General features: G+C 40.3%; 1 protein-coding gene across 2 annotated transcripts in view; it reads right to left on the reverse strand.

Annotated features, from left to right (window-relative positions):
• Positions 1-20,991, reverse strand: part of LOC126475434 (protein turtle homolog A) — a 94,118-nt gene extending 73,127 nt beyond the window's left edge. For both annotated transcript variants that reach the window (XM_050103298.1, XM_050103289.1), the window contains exons 1-3: positions 20,841-20,991; positions 20,397-20,696; positions 10,327-10,520 (exon numbers count right to left, since the gene is read on the reverse strand). In XM_050103298.1, the coding sequence (XP_049959255.1) occupies positions 10,327-10,520; positions 20,397-20,696; positions 20,841-20,892 (546 nt within the window). In that variant the 5' untranslated portion in view covers positions 20,893-20,991. The remainder of the gene's footprint in view (positions 1-10,326; positions 10,521-20,396; positions 20,697-20,840) is intronic.
• Between the last annotated feature and the right edge of the window lie 3,469 nt (positions 20,992-24,460).

The following is a 24,460-nucleotide window of genomic DNA, read 5'->3' on the forward strand; positions in this document are numbered from 1 at the left end:
ATAGGTAAAATTATAGATTTTTCAACAGCTGTCTCTGTTACTATCATCAAGAATAAACCTACTGAGTGTTCAGGTGCCATGTCTGAAGGGAGAAGCTAGAAGCTTTTCACCTTGCATTCCCATAGGTGTATCTCCGAGCATCCTCTGAAAGGTTCCAGAAGCTGCTGCCTTACCTATATACAGTAAATAGGGCACATAACCAACAAGGGAAACTTGTAGTTTTACTTGACAATGATGCTAGAAACAGCTTTTAAAAGTTACAGAATTTTATTTGAAATGACTTGGTTTGAATACCAAAAAGCTTTTATTTAAAAATGACTAACAGCTGCTTCTCAACTATACCATCAAGATCAGCTGGAGACTGCTGCTTCCTATCTTCAACTTGCCCCCTTGCAAGTCATCTGTCTCTACCCTTTTGTCTTGTCCCAATCAATTACACACACCCAGAATTTCTACCTCTCCCTACTTTTCCCACCTCCCTCTTTCCCCCAGGATTTTTCCCTATTGGCATCCACTCATTTCTACAGTATTCCCCCTTCCTTGCCCCACACCAAAAATTCCTGTGTGCATGCCTGCTAGTGTCATCATCCTTCTCATCTGCCTCCTGTGCAAACAAACCTGTCTCTGAATTTCCTCTTGTTTAGTGAAGGGATTTAATCAAGGGATTAAAAAGGAAAGGGTGCGGAGGAGGGGTGAGGGAGGAGGGGTGGGGGTGGGGGGAGGGGTTGGGAATGCCTGGATGAACAGTATAGAAATTTGAACGCTAGACAACAATAATCGTGTCATATCTGGCTAGCTGCTTCACAATCCAGGCCATCTGGATCCTCATCTCCACCACCACCACCTTTTCTGAAATGTGCAGATGGGAGTTATCCTTAAACATATTCTCCACTCCCGAACTTATCCTGGCCTTGACCTATGGTAACCTACTGTCCCCACACCCTACAGTTTCCATCCCCTCTGTCCTATCACCTCCTTTATTCATGTCCACTCACCCTCATTGTGCATCATCCTCTGCCAATGCACATGCTTGTTTTTCCCCTTGCCTTTCCTCTCCTCCCCCCCCCCCCTTCCCCACCGCCTCCCTATGATGCACCTGGTGGCAGACTCATCATGCCACCACCGGATAGCGCTCTTCTCCCCAGCTATCGCCCCCCCCCTCCCCACCATGTACCCAGCTGAAAACTATCTTTACTGGAGGCAACAGATTACCAAAGTTGAAAGAAACACTTTGAGGCAGTGATGTTGAATTAGGATTCACTGAAAATTGTATAAAATCATCCAATGAAAATTCTCAAATGAAATTTCCATTATTCACGACACTGTTTCTCTATATTCTTACTGTGAACAAAGTACTTGACTCATTTCTCGCTGACATTGTTTTAATGATAATGAATGACAAATTTTACAGTAATAGCCAAGGCACCAAAGACCAAAAAATGTCAACAAAAGGAAAAATTTGTGTAGTCCCATAGTTTTGTACAGTGGTAGCAGAGTGTGTCATGAACAACACCCTAAAAACGCTAACCAGTGGTATGTGAACATAGGGGAAAGGTGGGGGCATGAAAGTAACTTGTTTAGGCTTTTAATGAATACATCGAAAACCACAACTTATGGCGAAAATTTTTTCCAGTACAAAATTAAACTTCCTAAAATAGATTGTTGAATACTGTTTCAATTGTATAACACTGATGTTCATTATTAAATAACTTGATAAAAACCAACATTAAATTATTCTAGCACATCTAAGTGCAGTTGAACATTATTATGGGATAACTGTGTTCTGGGAGGGTAACAGGGTGGAAATGCAGGGGTGGAGTTTCGAAGTATGAGGGAAGCTAGATTCCCAGATTGTGATTATACACTTTCCTACCTCATAGGTCTGCAAAATGAAAAGGGGCAGGCAATTTCCCTTTCTCTCTAAAGCACATTGTCAAAAAGGCAACTACAGGGTATTTCACAAAGTTATACCAACCCTTCTGCAGCTCGTCTTATAAATCACAGGTGGCACATTATGCAGACATGCCTTTGGGTGTTTGCTTTTCACAAAGTGTGGTCCTGCCCACTCAGCAGCCTTAGTTTCTCTGGCCACCGAGGGTGATGTGAGGCCAAAGCCAGAAGTTGCAGTGTTGATAAGTGTAATCAGCTCTATAAGCAGTGGCATATCTGGTCTCACTGCCAATCTGAATCGGACTGGGTTGCAGCACAGGCAACTGCACTGGATGGTGCTACTGAGTCACAATGCACAACAGATGCTGTCGACATGTGCGTCATTGCGCTACTGTTTTCATGAGCGTTATTAACGTACAAACAAAGAGTGGCACTAGAGTGGTTGTTGCAAAAACGAAACTGCATTAAGTCACCAATACTTCTACTCTTGATGGAGCATTTGTATTTATAGGACATAATTGTAATTTTAGTACTCTAAATAATGAAAGCTTCAGTCATAGTAACAGTTGGTTTACTGTTGCTGTTGAATAATCTGGTAGTAGTGCTCCTGCCACTGCTGGGTTGCACAGTTTTGATTCCTAATGTGACTGCTTGTCATATCTATCATATTGGTGAGACAGTTAATAAGGATCTGGGTAGGTCTTGTTACTATTCTGGTAAGCCCTTAACTCTCCACACTCATAGGAGACGCAGTGTAGAGAGTACTAAAGGTGTATTTGTTTGGTGTAAGGGCCACGGATGTTGTGAAAATGAGTTCTGAAAGTTTATTTATTTGGTTTAAAGGCCATGGATGTTGTGAAAGTGCAACTCTAACCAATGACTGCACTTTTTATCAATAAAGGTGACCTTGAACCCCGGGTGGGTGTGTGTGGGGGGGGGGGGGGGGGGGCGCTTAGAATAGATTAAAATGGTTTGGGCATGTGAAGAGGATGGGAGAGAGAAGAATACCAAGAAGAACATTGGAGTTCAAGATTGAAGGCAAGAGGCCAAGAACAAGATGGATTGATACGAAACAGATGAGTTTAAGGAGGAGAAACCTGTTCCAAATTGTGGAAGAAGAATGGTGGAAAGAGAGAGTAAAATGGTGAAGTACCATTGATTCCCCAACCCGACCAGATGTTGGGTAGAGGGGAAACGAAGATGATGATGAATGGGCCACTGATTTGTGTACGTGGTAGCAATCCAGAGGGGTTGCACAGGATTTATATCAGGTAAATTTGGTCACCAAGACATCAACATGATTTCATGCTGAAAAATGACACTGCCGCCAGAGAAGACATCAAGCATGAAGGGAAGCACATAGTTTGCAGCTGTCACAGTGTCTTTGATTACTACCACAGGTCCCATGCAAGTGCAGGAGAGGTCTCCCATAGCATAATACTGCTCCCACCAGCCTGCATCCGTGGCATGCTGCACATTTCAAGCCATCATTCACCTCAATGACAGCATTTGTGGACACAACTAGGGACATAGTGAAGCAAAAATGTGATTCACCTGAAGAGCTGACATGTTTCCATTGATTGATGGTCAAATCCTGATGGCCCCGATCCCACTGCAATCAAAATTGATGATGACATTGGATCCAATGGAAAATTGTACTGAAATGCAGGAGGATCTGCAGTGAATTGACGCATGGTGCAGGAAATGGCAATTGAATCTCAATGTAGACAAGTGTAATGTGCTGTGAATACATAGAAAGATAGATCCCTTATCATCTAGCTACAAAATAGCAGGTCAGCAACTGAAAGCAGTTAATTCCATAAATTATCTGAGAGTACGCATTAGGAGTGATTTAAAATGGAATGATCATATAAAGTTGATCGTTGGTAAAGCAGATGCCAGACAGATTCATTGGAAGAATCCTATGGAAATGCAATCCGAAAACAAAGGAAGTAGGTTACAGTACACTTGTTCGCCCACTGCTTGAATACTGCTCAGCACTGTGGGATCCGTACCAGATAGGGTTGATAGAAGAGATAGAGAAGATCCAACGGAGAGCAGCGCGCTTCGTTACAGGATCATTTAGCAATCGCGAAAGCATTACGGAGATGATAGATAAACTACAGTGGAAGACTCTGCAGGAGAGACGCTCAGTAGCTCGGTACGGGCTTTTAAAGTTTCGAGAACATACCTTCACTGAAGAGTCAAGCAGTATATTGCTCCCTCCTACGTATATCTTGTGAAGAGACCATGAGGATAAAATCAGAGAGATTAGAGCCCACACAGAAGCATATCGACAATCCTTCTTTCCACGAACAATATGAGACTGGAATAGAAGGGAGAACCAATAGAGGTACTCAGGGTACCCTCCGCCACACACCGTCAGGTGGCTTGCGGAGTATGGATGTGGATGTAGATGTAGATCAATTTGTGAATGTGGACGGGTGGTCTGCTGCGGAGCCACTTATTCAACAGTGTACGATGAATGGTGTATTCTGAAACACTGGTGCGTGCATCAGCATTACGCTCTTTCAGCAGAGATGCCACAGATCATCGTCTATCCTCCTTTACAAAGCAGTCAAGCCTCCAAACTACATGTTCTGTGAAGAGACGTGGACATCCAACCATTTAGCAGCTAGTGGCAGTTTCACTGTTGTTCTAACTCTTTCTGCAGAGGCTCATGACAGTAGCACATGAACATTTGATACTCACTCACAGGCTCTGCATAATAATAATAATAATAATAATAATAATAATAATCTGCTATTTGTCAATGTTGCTTATCCCAATGGATTTCCCCATTTCCAGCCCGCATCTTCGCTATGGTGATCCCCCAGCCATGTCTACTCTGATTACATTCTTTAGTTACTGTATCGTGTGCCCACAATGCCACCAGGCAGTATCCAATGTTGCTGTGGGCAGTGGTCATAATGTTTTGACTTAGCAGTGAAATACTCACTAAATAAACTGAAAATAGCTCTACTATATAAATATGAGTTCATTGAAGTTATTTTGTCTCCTCACATGAGAGAACTGGACAGGAAATGCTAGGTAGGTATAGTCTGTCTGTTAACTGAAAAGAGAGTGGCAATCATGGGAGGGGAAGCTGCCTTTCCCAGAAAAAAATTCAATCTGCTGTACAGGATGGCTAAGAATCAATTTTCCTCTATCTTTGTTGAAAACTGTACAGAGATTTATGTAGAATCTGTCCATATGCTTTTCTTGGGGTTGTATTATCAGCAACTCATATCTGTATTCCATGTAGTGTTACCTCACTTTGTGGAAAGTAAACACTCCCATGCATGTATGCACACTTCAATGCCAGTGTTTCATATCGCGAGTTGCAAAAGGATCTGTGTAACTTTGTGAAACACCCTGGAGTTACTTTTTTTTGACCATGTGGTAGAGAGAATTGGAAATTGTCCACTCTCTCGTCCTTCGGCAGACGTATGGAGGAGGAAAGTGCATGATCGCAGTTCGGTATCCTACTTTCCCTCACACTTTTAACCTCCACCCCACATTTTCACCCTGTTACACCCCCCAGAACACAATTTATCCCTTAACACTAGAAGTGCTGGACTTTGCCGTACCCCTAGTAGTACCATGTGGGATTTTTTGACCCACAGTAGGAAACCACAGTTTTATTCGTATTTGATTTTGAGTGTCGCCGTGTTGCCAATTCGTTCAGGAAGTCTCTAAAGTTTAGTCAAAGGATAATTTGGTCTCTAAAATGAATAGTACACTGTCAAACATAAATTTTCAAATTTTTTCTTTTTCATTTTACACAAGAAATTCCACAGTGTTTCACAAATCATCACCAAAAGAAGTAAAACAATGCTACAATGTTTCCTTTAAAAAAAAAATAAATAAAGACTGAAACAGAGCCAAAACATACTGTTTTTGTGAGTACTAGTAGTATTTTTATTTTTACAGACAAATACGTTGAGTACCAGGTTTTTGTGAAAGATTCTAAAATGCAGCAGGTGACTAAAATGCTCTGCATGTTTTCTTGCTTATTGCAATCAGGGAATTAAAGCATTCGAATCAACAACTTTAGTCTATACTTAGAAACATTTAGGAACAAAGAGTTGACAGAATTGTCTAATCTGAGATGGGCTCACAGTTCAGATAAGAGTTTGTACTTAGCAGCTTTCGCACACAACCTTGTTGCACTTGAAGCATAAGTTTGACATTTTATTTCACTTTTGTTATTTGCAGGAAGCATGAATTTGATAACGCCTTCTATTTCCATATTGGCCAGCACCAGTATCGAGTGCCTGCAAGGGGAGACTAGCTCCTCACTGCAGATTGTAAGGAGCAGCAAGCCCATCTACAACTATGAGGATAATCTCTCAGCATCAAATCTTCTTAGAGGTAAGTAATTAAGTAACTTAAAACTCAAGCTAGTGTTGATCAAGGTAACATCACCACCAGTGGGTTCCAGCTCAGACACTGCATCATCTAGCCATTTGAGCAATTACACTGACTCCACCCTTAAGACTTTACAGTTTTGCGGAAGTTTCTGCTCAATATTCTCATTCACCTGACATCCAGCATGCATGTCAATCAGAATAAGGACATATTTTCCATTTTCTCTCGGTATACTGAGAAAAGATTGTCACCTGACTTGTACAAGTGTGTTGCATACAATACATTACCTCCACTCCGCACCGTAGGATGAATCTCCTTCAGTGAAATTGAAAGCATGCCAACTATACTTGTTCCTTTTTGTTCCAGCTCATCCGCTTGTTTCACAGAGGTGATGAAGTTGTCAGTTGCTGATGTTACAACCACAGTTGGGGAATGGCTGTGCCACTTTCATACCGATATGGTGACCAAGACTCTTGAATGGATCACAAGTTTCATCTTTGCCATGGTAAGGGAATCTATTCAGGATGCAGCAGTTGTCAGCATCACACAAAATCCAGTATTTTATCCCATACTTATCAGGCTTACGCAGCAAGTATTGTATGAATGGGCACCTGCACTCACAAGGATACAGTTGGTCGTCGACAGTCATTGTCTTGTCTGGCTTTTAGCGACAAAGCAATTGGCAGTAAACAGATTCCTTATTTCTGAAGCAAGGCAAAATTTATCAGTTTTCTTATGTTGTCTTCTTGATGACACATAATCACACACAAATGACTGCATATTTCTGCAAATTTGTTACTTGACACGGTGCTTTGAAAGAAAGGAGGTCTCCACTTATTGCTTTATGTCTTTGTATGAAATACCCCAAGCACCCCACGCTCCACAAGTCTAAAGTAATCCAATAAAAGCATCTAGTTCTTCCAGGCTTAGGAATCACTCATTATTACCTACTGTGTTGTGAGCGTTTTCTTCAGTGTACTTTATCAGTTTCAGGATTGGATCACTGACATGAGCTGTTGCACGACGTGTGGCACTCAGTATACCGTGACTGTGACCAGTCCACCTTTCGCTGCTCCATGAACTGCACCAACAGCCATGCCGTCACTGTCTTGTGACATGTCAAAATTCTTTGTAACCAGTGAAAGAGTGGGAACAATGGCAAAAGATCAGCCACGACGCAATTTGACTTAAGTGTTTACATTAGATTATCAGTGACATTGCATTTGAGTTTTGAATAAAGTTTTATTTATCAGTGACTTGCTGACTCCATCAGGTAGCTGACCGATAACTCCTTTGCCCCACCATCCTTGTCCCTGTTGAAGGCCTTGTCTTACATTGTATGCATGTTTGGCTCATCATTGAGAGGAATGTTCAGACCTTTGGGTAGAATCTGTAAATCTGACATCTAAATAATAGAAGAAAGAAAGCTGTACAGTTGACTGTGTGCTCTTTGGTTCAAAAATATAGCTAGAATGGTTCATGCTTATGTTGTGTAAGAAGTAGGTCATCGTCAGATGGATCAGATGCTGCTGACTGTTCATTTGCTGTGTCTGAATCACTTGAGTCAGCGGTTTTCACTGGAACAAATTGTTGTCCTCCAATGGAATTGTCTCACTACTGGATTCATCACTCAATTGCACCAGTAAAATGTTCTCCAGACAGTAGAGAATCTCGCCCTTCATAATGCCACATCGTCTTGCAATCGTAGCTTCAGTGACACAAACTCATGAAAATAAACTGCAAGCTTACGTTGTTGGTGTCAGGTCTGCCTCAGCCTACTCAGGTCAAGTACAGATAGGAAACATTAAGTATGACACACCTGGCATCTGCTGTTGTGTATGGGAACTATTAGCAGCGCCCCAGCCTGCGATGTAGGATGTTATTCTGTGGCTCATCAGTGTCACTTTATAGGTCTGCATGTTGCCAGACCATAGAAAATGGAAAGCCACACTGATATAAAGTATCGCCCGACCTCCAAATTCTTTGTATTTCAAGGTCTTTTTGGCCCAAAGTGTCTTAATACACTCCAACATCTCATGAATTGAGTTAAGGTATGCTCAGAAACTATATAGTGTTATTGATATCAAATTGCGCTAAAATGCGTATGGGTCAGAAATCATCCACATGGTGCTACCAGAAGAACAGATAAATTTTTCATACTTCTAGGTGGGATAGAGGGATAAAATTTTAGTGAGTTGTACAACCCCATAAATGATGAAAAGTCACAGGAGCATTTGGTCCTGTGATGATTATGGAGGGGGTTAAGGCAAAACTCATGTGGGTAAAAAATTACCCACATGGTACTTCTGGTGTTCATGATGTTATACTAACCACTTAAATGATGTTTGTTACACACACACACACACACACACACACACACACACACACACACACCATTAAAACACTATTATTCCTTGCAATGAGGAAATAATTAGTCCTAGAGAAAAGGTGAATAGGACCTTTCTTTATACAAAAATTAATATGATTTAATTTCGTACTGGGAAAAAGTTTCACTTGAAGCTGCGGCTGTCAAGACATTCATGAAAAGCCTACAAAAGTGACCTTCACACTCCCCCAGCCTCGAGCTCACACTCCACCAGTCAGGATTTTTAAGATGTTGTTCACAACACTCCCTCCCTACCACTGCACAAAAATTTGTGACTACATGAAATTTTCCCCTAACTTTCCTTCACTGACTAGACTGTAACAGTACTGTCACATCTCAACAGCACCATCTAGTTGTCATTTGTAAAAACTTAAGAAGGCTATTCTCATAGACTGTTTACAGTACACTGTAGCCTAATGTGTAATGAGAAATTTCTCACAGTAGACCAAAATTAACTGTGAAGAGCGTTTTGTTTGACTACTAAGCAGGATAACTTAGACACCCATCACAATTCTTCTACAATCTGCCTCTCCTTACTTAACAACAGCTGTGAAGTATACATCCACTTGACATTCACACATTAAACTTTTTCTTCTTGTTCTATAATCGGGAAAGACATGGGAGGCACATCGCAATGACAAGAACACAATAAAAGAACATACAAATTCAAATTTCCAACAAGCACATTGATGTGACAACAGTTTAAAGCATTCACTAGTATCAGGATACAAAATGTGGATTTATCAATGACCGGTTCACTAAAACATATATCCTGAGTTTGACAGTTTTGTGATTACCAAATATGAATACTTAAATCATGCTCTTTTCACACATTTTTTCCTTAATTACAACCCTTACTGTATTTCTGCACTTTTTTCCGTATGATTCTTTTGTCATGTTTCCTTCACACACACACACACACACACACACACACACACACACACACACACACACACAGAGAGAGAGAGAGAGAGAGAGAGAGAGAGAGAGAGAGAGAGAGAGAGAGAGAGACTAATGCAAACTGTCTGTGTTCTTACCACTCCATGCTTCACTGTAGTTGCAAAATAATAGTAAAATAATAGTGAGAATTTGGAAATGTCATTAATTTATGTAATTTTACAAAAATTGTTGGGACAATTTGCCCAAGAGGTGCACACCCAAACAGACAATTATTTCTAGTAAGACATAAGTCTACGTCAGTTTACATATTCAACCCAAATAAACTTTGTCTAAGGATAAGGAATTAGTAGAATAATGATTTTTACAATCTGTACAAAGATCTGCTGCACTCATCAATGAAGTTCATTAGCTTCCAGCTAAATATTTATCTAGAAATTTCAGTCACAAACTAAACTATGCAACTAACAGATGCAGTGAGCCATCCTATTAGTAAACCAAAAATCAGGAAAACAATTTTTCTACAGTAAAGTATTCTGCACACTCCATTCTGTGGCACTACAATGCAAGGATAAGTGTTTCATAGCACAGAATTACTTACTTCTCTGTCAGAAGATACAACGATCTCAAGAACACTTCTGAAATATAGAAACGAGAGTAGCTGTACTAGAAAAATGTTCTTTTATTGGCATTATTAAGTAGATGTGACTAAGAAACCATCCAAGTCACTCAACAGAAAAATTATCTATCTAAATTCCTCTGAAAATAAACTAATTACTTACAGCAGTTGGACTGATATGTTCAGGAAGGGTTGAGCGCCAGGTGTTAGGTTGGCCATCATCAGAGGGATACTTCTGGCGGAATCGAATAGTGAAATGTGTGATTTCATACCCTCCATCTTCAGCTACATCCCACATCAACAGCGCCAATACAGTAGAGGGACGAACAGTGACATTAACTAGTGCTGGCGGAGGAGCTGAAACATATTATTATTAAGCCAAACTTCAATCCATAACCTCCATGCTCTCCCCCCCCCCCCCCCCCCCCCCAGGACACCCTCCCCACACACGCACATTCTTCAAAAGAAAGAGATACATATTGCCTACCCCTAACCTCCTCTCTCCAAGGCATCCCCCACCATTACCAAACTAACAAATTGTGGATGACTTAATCCCACATACCAAATCTTAAATTTTTTTCCTTACAATGACTCAGTTCCTACATAGTATCACATTTCAAACGCATCAAATCTCATCCCATCCACAAACTTCTTTACTCTGTTGAGTCTGCAACACAGTTCACATTTTTAGATATTAGGTCTGCCTAAAGTAAAACAGCTTTGTTTTATATTTATCATTGAAAATGAAAATGTTTTGTATATAGCTGATCCAAATTCCAAAACTAATGGCAGGGAAATATGCATAACACTGAGTACCATTAACTTTATAAGTTTATACAATTTAACACACATTCCTTAATTATACAATGGGTATCACCACACATTTTGATGTTTGTTGAAGGAGGTATTTTATTGCTTTTAGCTCTATGTATGACTGAAAGAAGGAAGGAGAGAAAGTAGGTAAATTACAAACATTTTATTAAAACCACTGATCCAGTGTTCTCTTAGCAGGGCAAGGACAGAAGAAGACAAGGAAATGGTCAGGTCTGATTGAAACAAACATCCTGGCATTACACTGTAGAACTAAAGCTGATTGTCTACCCAGAAATTTGAGCCATTGTACCTCAAAATGTGTGGTCTTTACTGTTACACCTCACTCAGTTTGAGCAGCCTGCTTTTCTTGTCCTTCTCATTTCAGTCATTATGTAAAGTAATTCTACTTCAAAAGTGGCAATTTTTATTTCTGCCTCTTCAACATTGTCCTCCCAGATTTGAGCTTCTTAAATGCCATTGTTCTAATTGTAGTTTCCAGTCAAAACACTAGTCTATCCAGTGGAAGTATTTCATTTATACAATAATGATGTAGGCTGAAGCAATGAATCAAAATTTTTACCATTGCCAGGATTTCAACCTGGATCTCCCACTTACTAGGCAAATGCACTAACTGCTGTGCCACACTGGCACTGCGGCTAGTACAGCTGCACAGATTACCCTAGTATGTCTTCCTTTCTGATACAGATTACAGTTCAGGCCTCAGCCTACTGCTGTTCCCCTTCTAAATTCACATCAATGCTGTAGAGGCTCTCCAATATTGGGAAAGCACCTTAGCAATGAGCAAAATGGCGTTAATGCTGGTCAAATATTACTCATAAATGGTTGATGTTCTTGAGACATATTGATTTTAATCTTTATGTATGATAATGATGTAGGCTGAAGCAATTAATTAAAATTTGTACCAGTGCCGGGATTTGAACTTAGGCCACCTGCTTACTAGCCATATTAGCTTACTACTGCACCACATTGGCACTGCAGCTACCACGGCCCAGCAGTTTACCCTAGTATGTCTCCCTCCCTCAACACAAATTCCATTTCAAGTCTCAACCGATTGCTATTACCCTTCTAAACTCGCGTAAGCTGCAGCACCAGTGTAGCGCAGTGGTTAGTGCATCTGCCTAATAAGCAGCTGGCATGGTAGCTCAGCATGTTCGGTCAGAGGGTTAGCTGCCCTCTGTAATAAAAAAACTGAGTTAATTAATCAACAACGAACTTAAAAGGGTGTCTTACGTCATCCGCCCCGATCAGATTCAACGAACAAAATAAAATTAATTAAAAAAAAAAAAAAAAAAAAAAAAAAAAAAAAAAAAAAAAACGGGAAGGGCAAGAGACCTGCGTTCAAATCCCAATGCTGGTATAAATTTTAATTCATTGCTTCTGCCAACACCATTATTGTAGGTAAAGGTGAAACGCAGTATGTCTCAGGTACATCAACTGTGTATGATTAATGTTTCATTTCTTGGTATTTTCCTAGTTTAACACCCCCCCCCCCCCCCCCTCCACACACACTTCCCTCCATCACCAAATTAACTATTCTTTGATGCCTCAATGTTTCCCATCAATCAATTCTTCTTTTTGCTAAGTCAGATCACAAATTTCTTTTCTCTTAGAGTCAATTCAGGACCCTCTTCATTAGGTATCTGGTATATCTAATTGTTGGACTTCTTTGTTACCTCCATATTTCAAAAAATTCTCTACTTGTCTGCAGTGTTTATAAACCACAGTTTGCATTCATATAATGCAACACTCCAGAAATATTTTCAGAATAAATATTTCCTGACAAATTTCATTTTGTCCTACCATATTTCTCTTTCTCAAAAACTCTTCTCTGATTTTATCAGTTGGCATTTATATCAAACTTACTTCTACCATTGAGAGATAATTTTCTGTCCAAACAGCAAACTCATCTACTATTTTTAGTGTCATTTCGTATTATAATTTCTTCAGACCACCCAGATTAAATTGAACAATGGAAAGTCTGGGACAAAATAAACGCATCTGATGTGACCAGCAATCTGAGGTGGATTGTGGGGATAAGGAGATGGCATTGGATGAGGAGGGCAAAAGATAGCAGGGTACAGGTGGGGGGAAGGTACTGTGCTGCCTCTGAGAGCATGCAGGGACGTGGTGGGAACAGGATAGGATTGCTGTTGCAGAGATGGAACACTGTGCTGGAGGTGGGAGGGTTGAGGAGAGAAGTAGAGATGAGGAAGAACCATTTTGGCAGAATTGAAGGTAGTGTTGTGTAGTGCTGGAGTGGGAGCAGGGAAGGGATAGATTGATGGACTAGACTAGCAAAAACAGAGGTCAGGGAGATCACAGGAACGAAGACTATGTTGTAAGGAAGGGTCTCACCTATGCAAGTCAGAAAAGCTGGTGTTGTTCGAAGGATTCAAATGGTGCAGGCTGTGAAGCAGTCTCGAAGTGAAGTACATCATGTTGGGCAACATGTTCAGCAATGGGTGGTCCAGCTGTCTCTTGGCCACAGTTTTCACCCATTTCATACCAAGGAGTCCCTTCCATACAGCCTAACTACCCACAGTCATAGCAACTGTAGGGATGAGAAGTCCCTTTCCAAATAAGCCAAGTGTCTCACTGAGGCCTTCATAGACTAAAATTATCCTCCCAACCTTGGTCAGAAACAGATACCTTATGCTTTGTCTCTCCATTGGCCTAGTACCTCCTACATACCCAATGTGTGGCAAAACAGGAGCACTCCTCCCATGAGTCAGTACCAGCAAGGACTGGAGCAACTGAACCACATTCTCCACCAAGATTCCAACTACCTCTCAGTGTATATGCATTCTCTGCAACATGCTCCCATGTTGCCCACTATCTTCCTCACCCCTATCACAGTGGTGTTCTTCTGCCCATCAAATCTGCACAATATTCTTGTACATCCCTACTCCACCCCTCTCCTAACCCATTGCCTCATGGCTCATATCCCTGCAACAGACCTAAGTGTAAGACCTGTGCCATACAACGTCTCACTACCACATACTCCCGTCCTGTCACAAGCATCCCCTTATCCCATCAAAGGCAGGGTAACCTGTAAAAACTGTCATGGACCCTACAAACTAAGCTGCAACCACTGTGCTTTCTACATGGACCTGACGACTACCAAGCTGTCTGCGCTATCACAAAATTGTGGCCAAGAGAAAGTTGGACCACTCAGTTGCTAAATATTCTGCCCAACACACTGTGTCTCACTTCAATGACTGCTTCACAGCCTGCACCGTCAGGGCCCTTCCTAATACCAACATCTAAATCAATTGTGTAGGCAAGTCCTTTCGTGACAACATATCCTCTGATCTAGCAATCCCCCTGCCTCCATTACTGCTAGTCCCAGTCATCCACATACCTATCCCCTTCCCTGCTCCCATTCCAGCACTACACAACACATACCTTCTACTATTTCTCTCCTCACCCTTTTCTGCCCCACCCCTCGAGCACAGCCTTCCATCTCTGCAACAGCAGCCCTACCCTGTTCCCACCACAACCCTGCATGATCTCCCCCCTCCCCTCCCCCCCCAATTACATGCCGCCTCCTTACCTCCATCATCCTACTCAGATTGCTGGTCTCATCCGATGCACTTGCAGCCAGCAATCTGGTCACAGCGGCCAGAGACAGTTGCCATGTGTGTATGTGTATGTGTATGTGTGTGTGTGTGTGTGTGTGTGTGTGTGTGTGTGTGTGTGTGTGTGTGTGAATGCGCATGTGCTTCCTATTTCCACAGAAGGGCTTAGGGCAGAAAGTTTAAATGTTTAGCAGTCTTTTGATTGTGGCTGTCTGCAACTCAACATCAACGCTGGGTAATGAGTAGAAATCTGCCTTTTCCATAATACTGTCATTAAATTCAGCAACACATTATCACACTCATTCTACACTAGTGTGCAAAACTTAAGGATGATAGCAACTTTTGCATGATGTGCCATTGGCAAGTAACATAGCTTGATGAAAAAAAACGTACACAGAAAGAACTGCTACAGTACAGCACAGAAGGCAACCGAAATAAATACACAATGAGATGAACAGCAATTATACTTTTATTCAAAGACAACAATTACCTTGGAACCAATGCAATTTACGATGGTCCCCTGGACATTACAAAAGGCATGACGTGGTTCTCGATAGGGCATGTGTTCACCACACATAGCATTCTCTGCCATGTGCTTCTTGTGATAAGGCATTCCATCCCTCCCCAGTGTAGTTGACGACTGCTGGATCATTGTTCATGCATGTAAACATCCTGCAATACATCTCACCAATGCATCCCACATATGCTCGATGGGATTTATGTCGCGAGAGTGGGCAGGCCAATTCATTTGCTCAATATCCTCGTGTTCCAAAAGCTCCTCCATCTGCACAGTTCAATGCTGTCATGCCTTGCCATCCATATAATGAAGTCAGGATCAAATGTACCCTGAAAAGACTCATGGGGAAGGACATCAATGTCACAATAACGTTGTAACAGTGAGTGAGTGTGACATGTTCGGAGATTTGGAGTTCAGTGTGCCCATGCAACATTATGCCTCCCGACACTGTAACAGCCGGACCACCACAAGCATCACACTCAACAATATTCCTGAGTGCATTGTGTGTCCCTCTCGCCATATGGGGGTTTGTAATTCACCCAGGAATATTGTCAAACATGATGCTTTGGTTGTCCAGGTGTTATGGTGCATGGGCATACTGACCTCCAAATCTCTGAACAAGGTACAATCACTGTCAATTTTATTGTGACATACACACCTTTTCAGGGGTTCACTCATTCCTGACTTCATTTTTATGGACGACAATGTGCGACCACATCGAATCACAAAGGTGCAATAGTTCTTGGAATGACAAAGTGTATGGCACACAGACTGGCCTGCCCAACCCCCCACTTAAATCCCATCAAGTGGGTGTGGTATGTATTGAGGAGACATATGGCAGCATGTCCACATGGACCTACGACCGTCCAGTAGTTGTAAACCATAATGGTGGAGAAATGGAATTCCCTACCACAAAAACTCCTTGCCATCCTTGTGGCCAGCACAACAGCACATTGGAGAGGATACATTGGCATCTGTGACTATCATAAATTCTATTAAGAATCATGTGCCACCTTTTGTTATATCCAGGAGACCATTATAAATCACAGTGACTTCAGTATAATTATTGTCTTTGTATAAACGTATCATTTCTGTTTGTCTCATTGCATATTTCTTCCGGTTACCATCTCAACTGTACAGTAGCAATTCTTTCTAAGTATGGTTCAAGTTTCATCAGGTTATGTTACTTGGCAGCGACACATCATGCCTGCTTAAGTTTTGCGCACCAATGTACTTTTGTTAACGTTAATCTTGGAACATCTTTTCAAGACTATTAATGCTGTTCAGTCTGTCACTGTTTCTGATTAAATTACAAAGTCACCAGCAAATATTAAAGTGTTCATTTCATCTAGTACTAGTAATTTACTTGTCCAAGAAGCATGTTACACTGATACAGAATTTGTCAACGTAACAGAAGGAAACATTTCATTTGTAAAACCGCATGATCTCACGCACCTATTTAATAAGGAGATAATAGGGCATATGTTTAACCATGACCTTATTGATGGACACATCCCTGCATTTGTCTGAAGCAACTTAGGAAAACCATGAAAAATCCTAATGAGGATTGTCAGACAGAGAATCAGCCTCCGTCCTCCTAAATCTGCGGCTAGTGTCTCAATATGTGCACTATCTTATTTGGTTATAACTAATTTATAAATTTTTCATGTTTGCACATGTTTTGACCAAGTTAGTACAGAGCAACTTAACACAGTTTCCAACAACATTATTATAAAACCTTAAACCCTAAAACACAACATTCCTAGCATAACCTTTCATGTTTTGGTAATGGGGTGCAGCAGTGATCTTCGAGAACCATGTAATATTCAATGATATGAACAAATGTGAAGATTTATCTGACTTTTTGCCTTGGGGAGGGCAGGGGGAGGGGGTGGTGGACAAATGAGTAAGCCTTGATCTTTCAACATCCTCCAAGTCATTTATTTAATGAGTTGACAATGGATTTTATTATGTTTATAAAAATGTCTAACAACTCTGAAAAAGAGGCATTTGAGTTAGTAAGCAAAACAATTTCAGAGAAACAGTATTTTAAAAAACTGAATAATTACGGTTAATCTTTGTGCAAAGAAATGAATAATAAACTAGTGTTCATTATTACTGCTAGAAAATTATGCATTAGGTCCCAGTGAAAATTGACCTTAGCGAAAAATGAACAAGGGTTACTTCCAAGCTTCCGAACATTTGCTTAAGCAATTGTAAATATCAGGTTAAAATCCTACAGAATACCTAATCAGTTTATTGCCTACATATGGATCAAGTGAACATAAGTGAGATGGAAAGAGAAGGCAGACCAAGTCACAGATCATGTCTGGAAACAGAAATTAAATCTGCACAACAGGTACTGATCCTTAAAACTTCCTAGCTGCTTAGTACTACCAGTTGAATCAGAAATCAACAAGGAACTTTTACTTTGACAGACTATGTTCAATACATAGCTGCACTATTTCTTTGCAAACACACACAACTTCAAAACTTTTACAGAATGTGCCAGAAAACCAAAGATTATAGGTAATCCGTCATGTGAAAATAATTATAAATGATTATGCTGATGATGGGGTCCCATATTCCGAGGAGCGTAGGGGACGAAGCGGGAGACCCACATCAGTGTACTAGGCAAGGTCCTTGCGGAGGTGGTTTGCCATTGCCTTCCTCCAACTGTAATGGGGATGAATGGTGATGACGAAGACGACATTAAAAATATCCTTTCTGAAAGAAAGAGTAACAGCTGATAACTAATTTTTCAGTTGTTTTTAAAGAGTGTGTTTGTGGATAAATAAATCTAGCTGTAGCAGGGAAATAGGAAAACCTCATGCGAAAGATAGTGTCTGATAAAGTCTTATGAGTCATCATTCACCTTTTTCCACTGGTTAAATGCAACAAGTTGGCTGTTGGATGATGTTCATAGGAGGCATATCCAAAAACTCCACATAGTCAAAACATTTTAATTTGTGTAGTGCACTCTACATTTTAACCATGCAGTCTGCTATCCAGTGATGTCAACATGCACACAAGTTTAATTAGAAGTAATGCTGAATAGTAAAAATTACCCAGCCCCTTACTGCAGAAATTTCAGCCACTGAGCAAATGTGTCATCAACCTACAGTTTAACATTCTATAAACAGTGAATTCATCAAACAAATATTATTGAGCAAAGTAAGGAAAGGATGTATGATGGCATCATTCATCACCTTGTTAAAGGAACAAGTCCACTTGCCATTTAATATGAATATTTAGGTATAACCTTGTCACTTTTATTATGAACCAAATGCCTAAGCCATTATCTTACCTTACTGAGGGAAATATCAAGTGCTGTAATGTACTACCAACCAATCAGCCTAATGGCTCATGTATCCAAGTTGCTTATAAGAAAATTATACAGAAGAACAGAGAAGAAAATTGAGAATCTCTTAGATGAAAATCAGTTTGGCTCTTAAAATGGTGAGGGCACCACAGAGGCAGTTCTGACATTGCAATTGATAATGTTGATAATGGAAACAAAAGTGAAGAAAAATCAAGAGAGGTTCAAAGGATCTGTCAACCTGGAAAAAGTGTTCGACAACATAAAATGGTGCAAGATTTTCAACATTCTGAAAAACATATGAGTTAATTACAAGGAAAGACAGACAATTCATATGCAAAATGTACAAGAACCAAGAGGAAACAATATGAATGGAAGACCAAGAATGAAGTGTTTGGATTACAAACGGTATAAGACAGGAATGCAGCCCTTCAGGTTGAATAGCTTGGTTTAAAATTCACAGTGAAAAAATATCAATGATAAGATTCACTGATTATATAGCTATCCTCACTAAATGTGAAGAGAATTATAGGACACATCAAATGGAATGAACAGTCTAATGAGTACAGAACATGGATTGAGGGTAAACTGATGAAAGACAAAAGTAATGAGAAGTAACAGAAATGAGATTAGCAAACAAACTTAACATCAATATTAGTGACCATTGACTAGATGAAGTTAGGGAATTTTACTATCTTGCAAGAAAACAATGAAAACAATGTGACAGATGAAGCAAGGAGGACACAAAAAACTGTTGAGTACAGGCAAAGAGGGCATTCCTTGCCAAGAGAAGTCTATTAGTATCAAACATTGATCTGATTAAGAAAGGAAGGAAGAAATTTCTAAGTATGTACGTTTGAACCACAGAATTGTGAGAAACCAGGAACGCGGAGAATCAAAGCTACTGAAATGTGGTGCTATAGAAGAATGTTAAAAATTTGCTGGACTGGTAACAGAAGGAATGAGGTTTTCCGCAGAATCAGCAACAAGAGGAACATATGGAAAGCACTGCCAAGAAAAATGGACAGGATGATTGAATATGTGTTAAGACATCAGGGAATAACTTCCATGATGCTAGAGGGAGCTGCAGATGGTAAAAACTGTAGGGAATGACAGACACTGGAAAACAGCCAACAAATAATGGGGGCATGAGGTGAAAAGGCTACTCTGAGATGAAGCTGGCACAAAGAAGGAATTTGTAGTGGGTAGCATCAAACCAGTCAGAGGACTGAGGCAATAAATAAATAAATAACTCATTATTATGTAATTTATGTCTCCTTACAGTGGAATATTGCTGTCAATGGAAAATGTGTTTTTGACTTTGCACTAAATCAAGAGTAGACAAAAGCATTCTAAAGAAGAAACTGCTGTAAAATGATGTTGCATCAACTGCCTTTTCAGTTATGAATGTACAGATGGTAACATAATGCTAATTAAATTCCAAAATTTTAAATTTATGGAAAAAAGGGTGTGTGTATTCCAAGATAATGCTTTCCACTAATGAAGCATCTAAATGTTGAAAAGCCCAAGAATACCGTTAACAAAGAAACAGATACATACCCTACGCATGTCATTTGTCACTGGATGGTAGCTCCTGCATTAGAGAGAATAATGTTCAGATTTAACTGTAGATGCACAGAACAACGGACAATATGTGTACACACACAAAATTAATATCAAAGACCACAAGTCTCAAACAGTAATACAGACATGACAGTTTTGATGGATGCCATGAACCTAGTTAATTCACCTTTCGAAACAAAAAAACAAAAAAAAAAAAAAAGATCAATTTACGGAAAGGAATAATTTAACTGACAATAGGCGATAATTCTACAACTTTTACAAAAAAGTAAAATCATTAGACTGTAAATATACACAACTCTTTATCTGCCTCACAGAGGGATACAGACTAGCATGAGAGGGTTTTGTGGCATTTCATGGGGTATATATCACCATGCAGTAAACGTGCAAGGTATTTAACTTACTTCTAACTTCCACTCTGATTCTAGCCCTGATATCTTCGTTTTCTATCGGAAAACCAGGCCTACTGTCAACAGTGCATAAATAAATTCCAGCATCTTCTCTTTCCAGATCTGTAAGAACAAGAGCTCCATCTCGTTGAATTCTTCTCCGTCGAATTTTTTCTCTTCCTTCTCTCACCCAAGAAACAATGCTGTCATTCACTGCCGAAGATTCATCAGACTTTGTACAAGGAAGAGTGATGTTCCCACCAAGATCTACAGCACGTTCTTGTAATTCCGGAATGTCTGAGGCATAGCAAAATCCTAAACACAGTATCAACAATACATGAAAATGAGTACTTTACTTTTCAAACATTTACATACCATAAACAAGTAGATGTCACATTCAGCGTGTAATTATATATTTAAGCTAAGCGAAACTTCGTTTGTATTCTTTCCAGTACGTACCTTCAGCGAAAACTGTTAAAAGAAATATATCAATTATCCTACGTATAACCATCCTCCCATTCTACGACAGAAATATTTCGAAAATAACAGAAAACAACATGTTTACTTAGATCCTGTCATTCTTCACAACCTTCCATATTTCTCGTCACTGACATCCACCCACCAAAGATATTACAACACCGGCTCCCAACATTTGCGGCGTATTATTACGATACAGATTGCGTAATCTGTTACCCGTCAAAATCATACCGGTAGCGAAATGTAGTGTATTTTATGGATTTTTCTTCAGATTACGTCTTCAAAATGTTATTAGATTTATCTGTAAACAAATAATTACAAGGAATGTGGAAACTTGAAAGGTCATCTACGTAATAATAAAAACTGTAACGAGAACCTTAATGTGGTATGTTTGAAATACATTATTGTTACATTATCGCCAATATTTGGCGATCAGGCTCTGTTTATTGCAGCTCACGTAATAAAAAATAAAAATGTGTGCATCTTGTTTGGTAACGAGAATCGGCTCAAAAGCTTTTTTGGGTACAATTTTGATGTTTAAAGAAAATAGAAATATGATTACACGGTAGATACATTCCATTAAATTATAGTGCTCTTTCTAGCAGGACCATGTGAAGGGGAGACCGGGGACAAAAGTAACATTTTGCATATTGCATTTTTTAAATCCTCCCTATAAACTTTTGAAACAAAAGGAACTAATGTGTGTGTTCTCTGAAGCTTTCCTAACACAAATGAATTTAGTTTCCACAAAATTACATATATTTGGTATTTGTAAAACTAGTTTTAAGGCATCAGTGTGCCTGTTACTTTTGTCCCCGTTACCGGGAACGATAGTAACATAAGTAGGTTACGAAAGTAACATAATAAGTTAAGCCACATTTTATTACCTAAAGGACTCATACAGTAACTTAAAGTACATTACCATTACAAAACATTAATTAAACATCAATACACTTCAGTTCTCATTCTTTTACAATTCTTATATGAATTGAAATAGCAATTAATAGCACTGAACGAATTGCCGGCCGCGGTGGCCGAGCGGTTCTAGGCGCTCCAGTCCGGAGCCGCGCTGCTGCTACGGTCGCAGGTTTGAATCCTGCCTCGGGCATGGGTGTGTGTGATGTCCTTAGGTTAGTTAGGTTTAAGTAGTTCTAAGTTCTAGGGGACTGATGACCACAGCAGTTGAGTCCCATAGTGCTCAGAGCCATTGAGCCACTGAACGAATTCAGGCTTTTATGAGTAAATGTTCAGTGAGTCAATAAAAGAGAAAAGTAATGCATATCTGTAGTCCAGTCCTATTCAGATTCACAATTGTGGCACAAGTAAATATACCCTACCCCCCCCCCCCCCCCCACCTTTGGTACAAGCAACATGAGACCAACCCTGACATTCCCAACACTGAATCCATTTCACTTTGGGACGACTGTGGCGGAAAGGCTCGACACATACAAGGCAGTAGCTATCATTGTCTTCCGATGACGATTCTTGAGGTTTTTTCTGCTTTTTAAATTTAGCTTCTTTTCCGCTTTTTTTCGCCTGGGGATGGACATTTAGCTCTTCTTCCATAACCAGTTTCTCTGGAGTGTCGGTCAAAATTGCAGACTTCCTCCTTTTTCTTCCTTTTCTTGTTTCTTGCCTTGGACCTGCTTTTGGTAACGGATGAACACCATCGAGTGAAAAGGATGCGCGAACTAAAGATGATTGTAAACCACTAGGTCCTGCATCATAGGCTGTGACCTTTGAAAGTGTTTTCTCGCATGTTGCTACTGGATCAGGATTAGATGTCCTCCCAGCTTCAGATGGGTCACTAGAAATCGCTAACGATTCTACTAAGGACATAGTTTGCTTTCTATAATTGGAAGCTTGTGCTGGGCGATCAGCGACACAAGATAGTGCAAAATCGATTTCACTGACCACATTCCTATTAAATGGTGTACTATGCCTGTTCAGTGAAACCCTGCTGCAATGTTTTTGGTAGTTGCAGCAAGTGGAAGTGCTTCCCTTACAATTGAAGGGAAGTCATAAATTGACATGGTCTTTCCCAGATGATTCTTGATCTAGTTGTCAGCAAAAGCATTCACCATCTTTTTAAATGGACCGTAAACTGAACGATCTAGAGGCTGCATCCTGTGTGTACAGTGCGGAGGGAATGACAGCGTAACAATCCCCTTGCTTTTGCAAAAATTCAGGCTCCTGATGGATATATGAGATTCGTGATTGTCGAGAAGCAGTAAACATTTTTGCTCGGAAATTGGTTTAGCAATTACGAAATGGTGCAAGAATAACAAAAATTCTTTCTCTGGCATCCAGCCACTCGCATTTCCTGCTCCAGTGGAACCAATAGGACCGTCTCGAATAAAATGGTCATGATACCTCAAGCGAGGGAATACAAAGACAGGTGATATTGATGGCAATAGCAACAAGAGCACCTCTTTCAGCCGGCTGCTGTGACCGAGCGGTTCTAGGCGCTTCAGTCCGGAACCGCAAGACTGCTACGGTCGCAGGCTCGAATCGTGCCTCGGGCATGGATGTGTGTGATGTCCTTAGGTTAGTTAGGTTTAAGTAGTTCTAAGTTCTAGGGGACTGATGACCTCAGGTGTTAAGTGCTCATAGCCATTTGAGCCATTTTGCCTCTTTCAGCCGACGTAATAACTCCTACCTGCTTTATTCTCCGATTAGCAACAATCCCGTTTGGTTTCTGAACATTGGTGACACCCGTCTCGTCCATATTCCAGAATCCATGGGCTCTAACTTGTATCTCTCCATAACGCTAGCCAGGTTGTTGAAAAAGGCATTCACATTTGTTGGATTAAAGCTCGTTGCTCGAGCAAGAGTTGTGGGTTGAGGCGACCGAATAGATAACTGGGGATTCCTCTTCATGAATGCTGAAAACTAGTCTGGACCAGCAGTTTGATTGTACACCCAAGTTGATGGAATTGGTATATTGGTTGTCGTTGCCAGTTCGTGAGCTAATTTACGGATATCCTTAGGACAAAGTCCGTAAAATATATCCGACGCTTTAATCACATATTCAGTTATAATTTTTTCTTGTTCATCAGAGAACACTCGTTTTACACTCCTATATCCAACACGAGGTATTGGTGTGCTGCTATCACTCATACGTTTCTCTTTCTTTTTAATGTACCGATGCAAAGTCACATGGCGTACATTGTGTTTCTTTGCTGCTGCTCAAATATTTATACTATAATTTGCAACATTATCTGCTGCAGTTTGATATACAGTAGAAGGAGTTAGTCCTCTTGTAGTCGTCCTAAACCGTGTTCGTGGTATAATTCCCTGTAACGAAATAACTATGTAAATAACGAGTCTGTTCAGTAACAACAAGTTTTTTCAGCAAGACACTGCTACTCCTAATAGTATCATTCCTAATTTACTGTTCGCTAACGGGAAAAAAAGGGAACCTGCAGCTAATAATACTTTTTCAGTTATGGGACGAAAGAAACACTTTTACTTTCGTCCCCAGCAGTAATGTTTCTTTTGTCCCCGACTACGCTTTTCTGTTTACATCTACATGATTACTCTGCAATTCACATTTAAGTGCTTGGCAGAGGGTTCATCGAACCTCAATCATACTATCTCTC

The sequence above is a fragment of the Schistocerca serialis genome, chromosome 1 (genome assembly GCF_023864345.2).
Source record: "Schistocerca serialis cubense isolate TAMUIC-IGC-003099 chromosome 1, iqSchSeri2.2, whole genome shotgun sequence".
NCBI lineage: Eukaryota > Metazoa > Arthropoda > Insecta > Orthoptera > Acrididae > Schistocerca > Schistocerca serialis.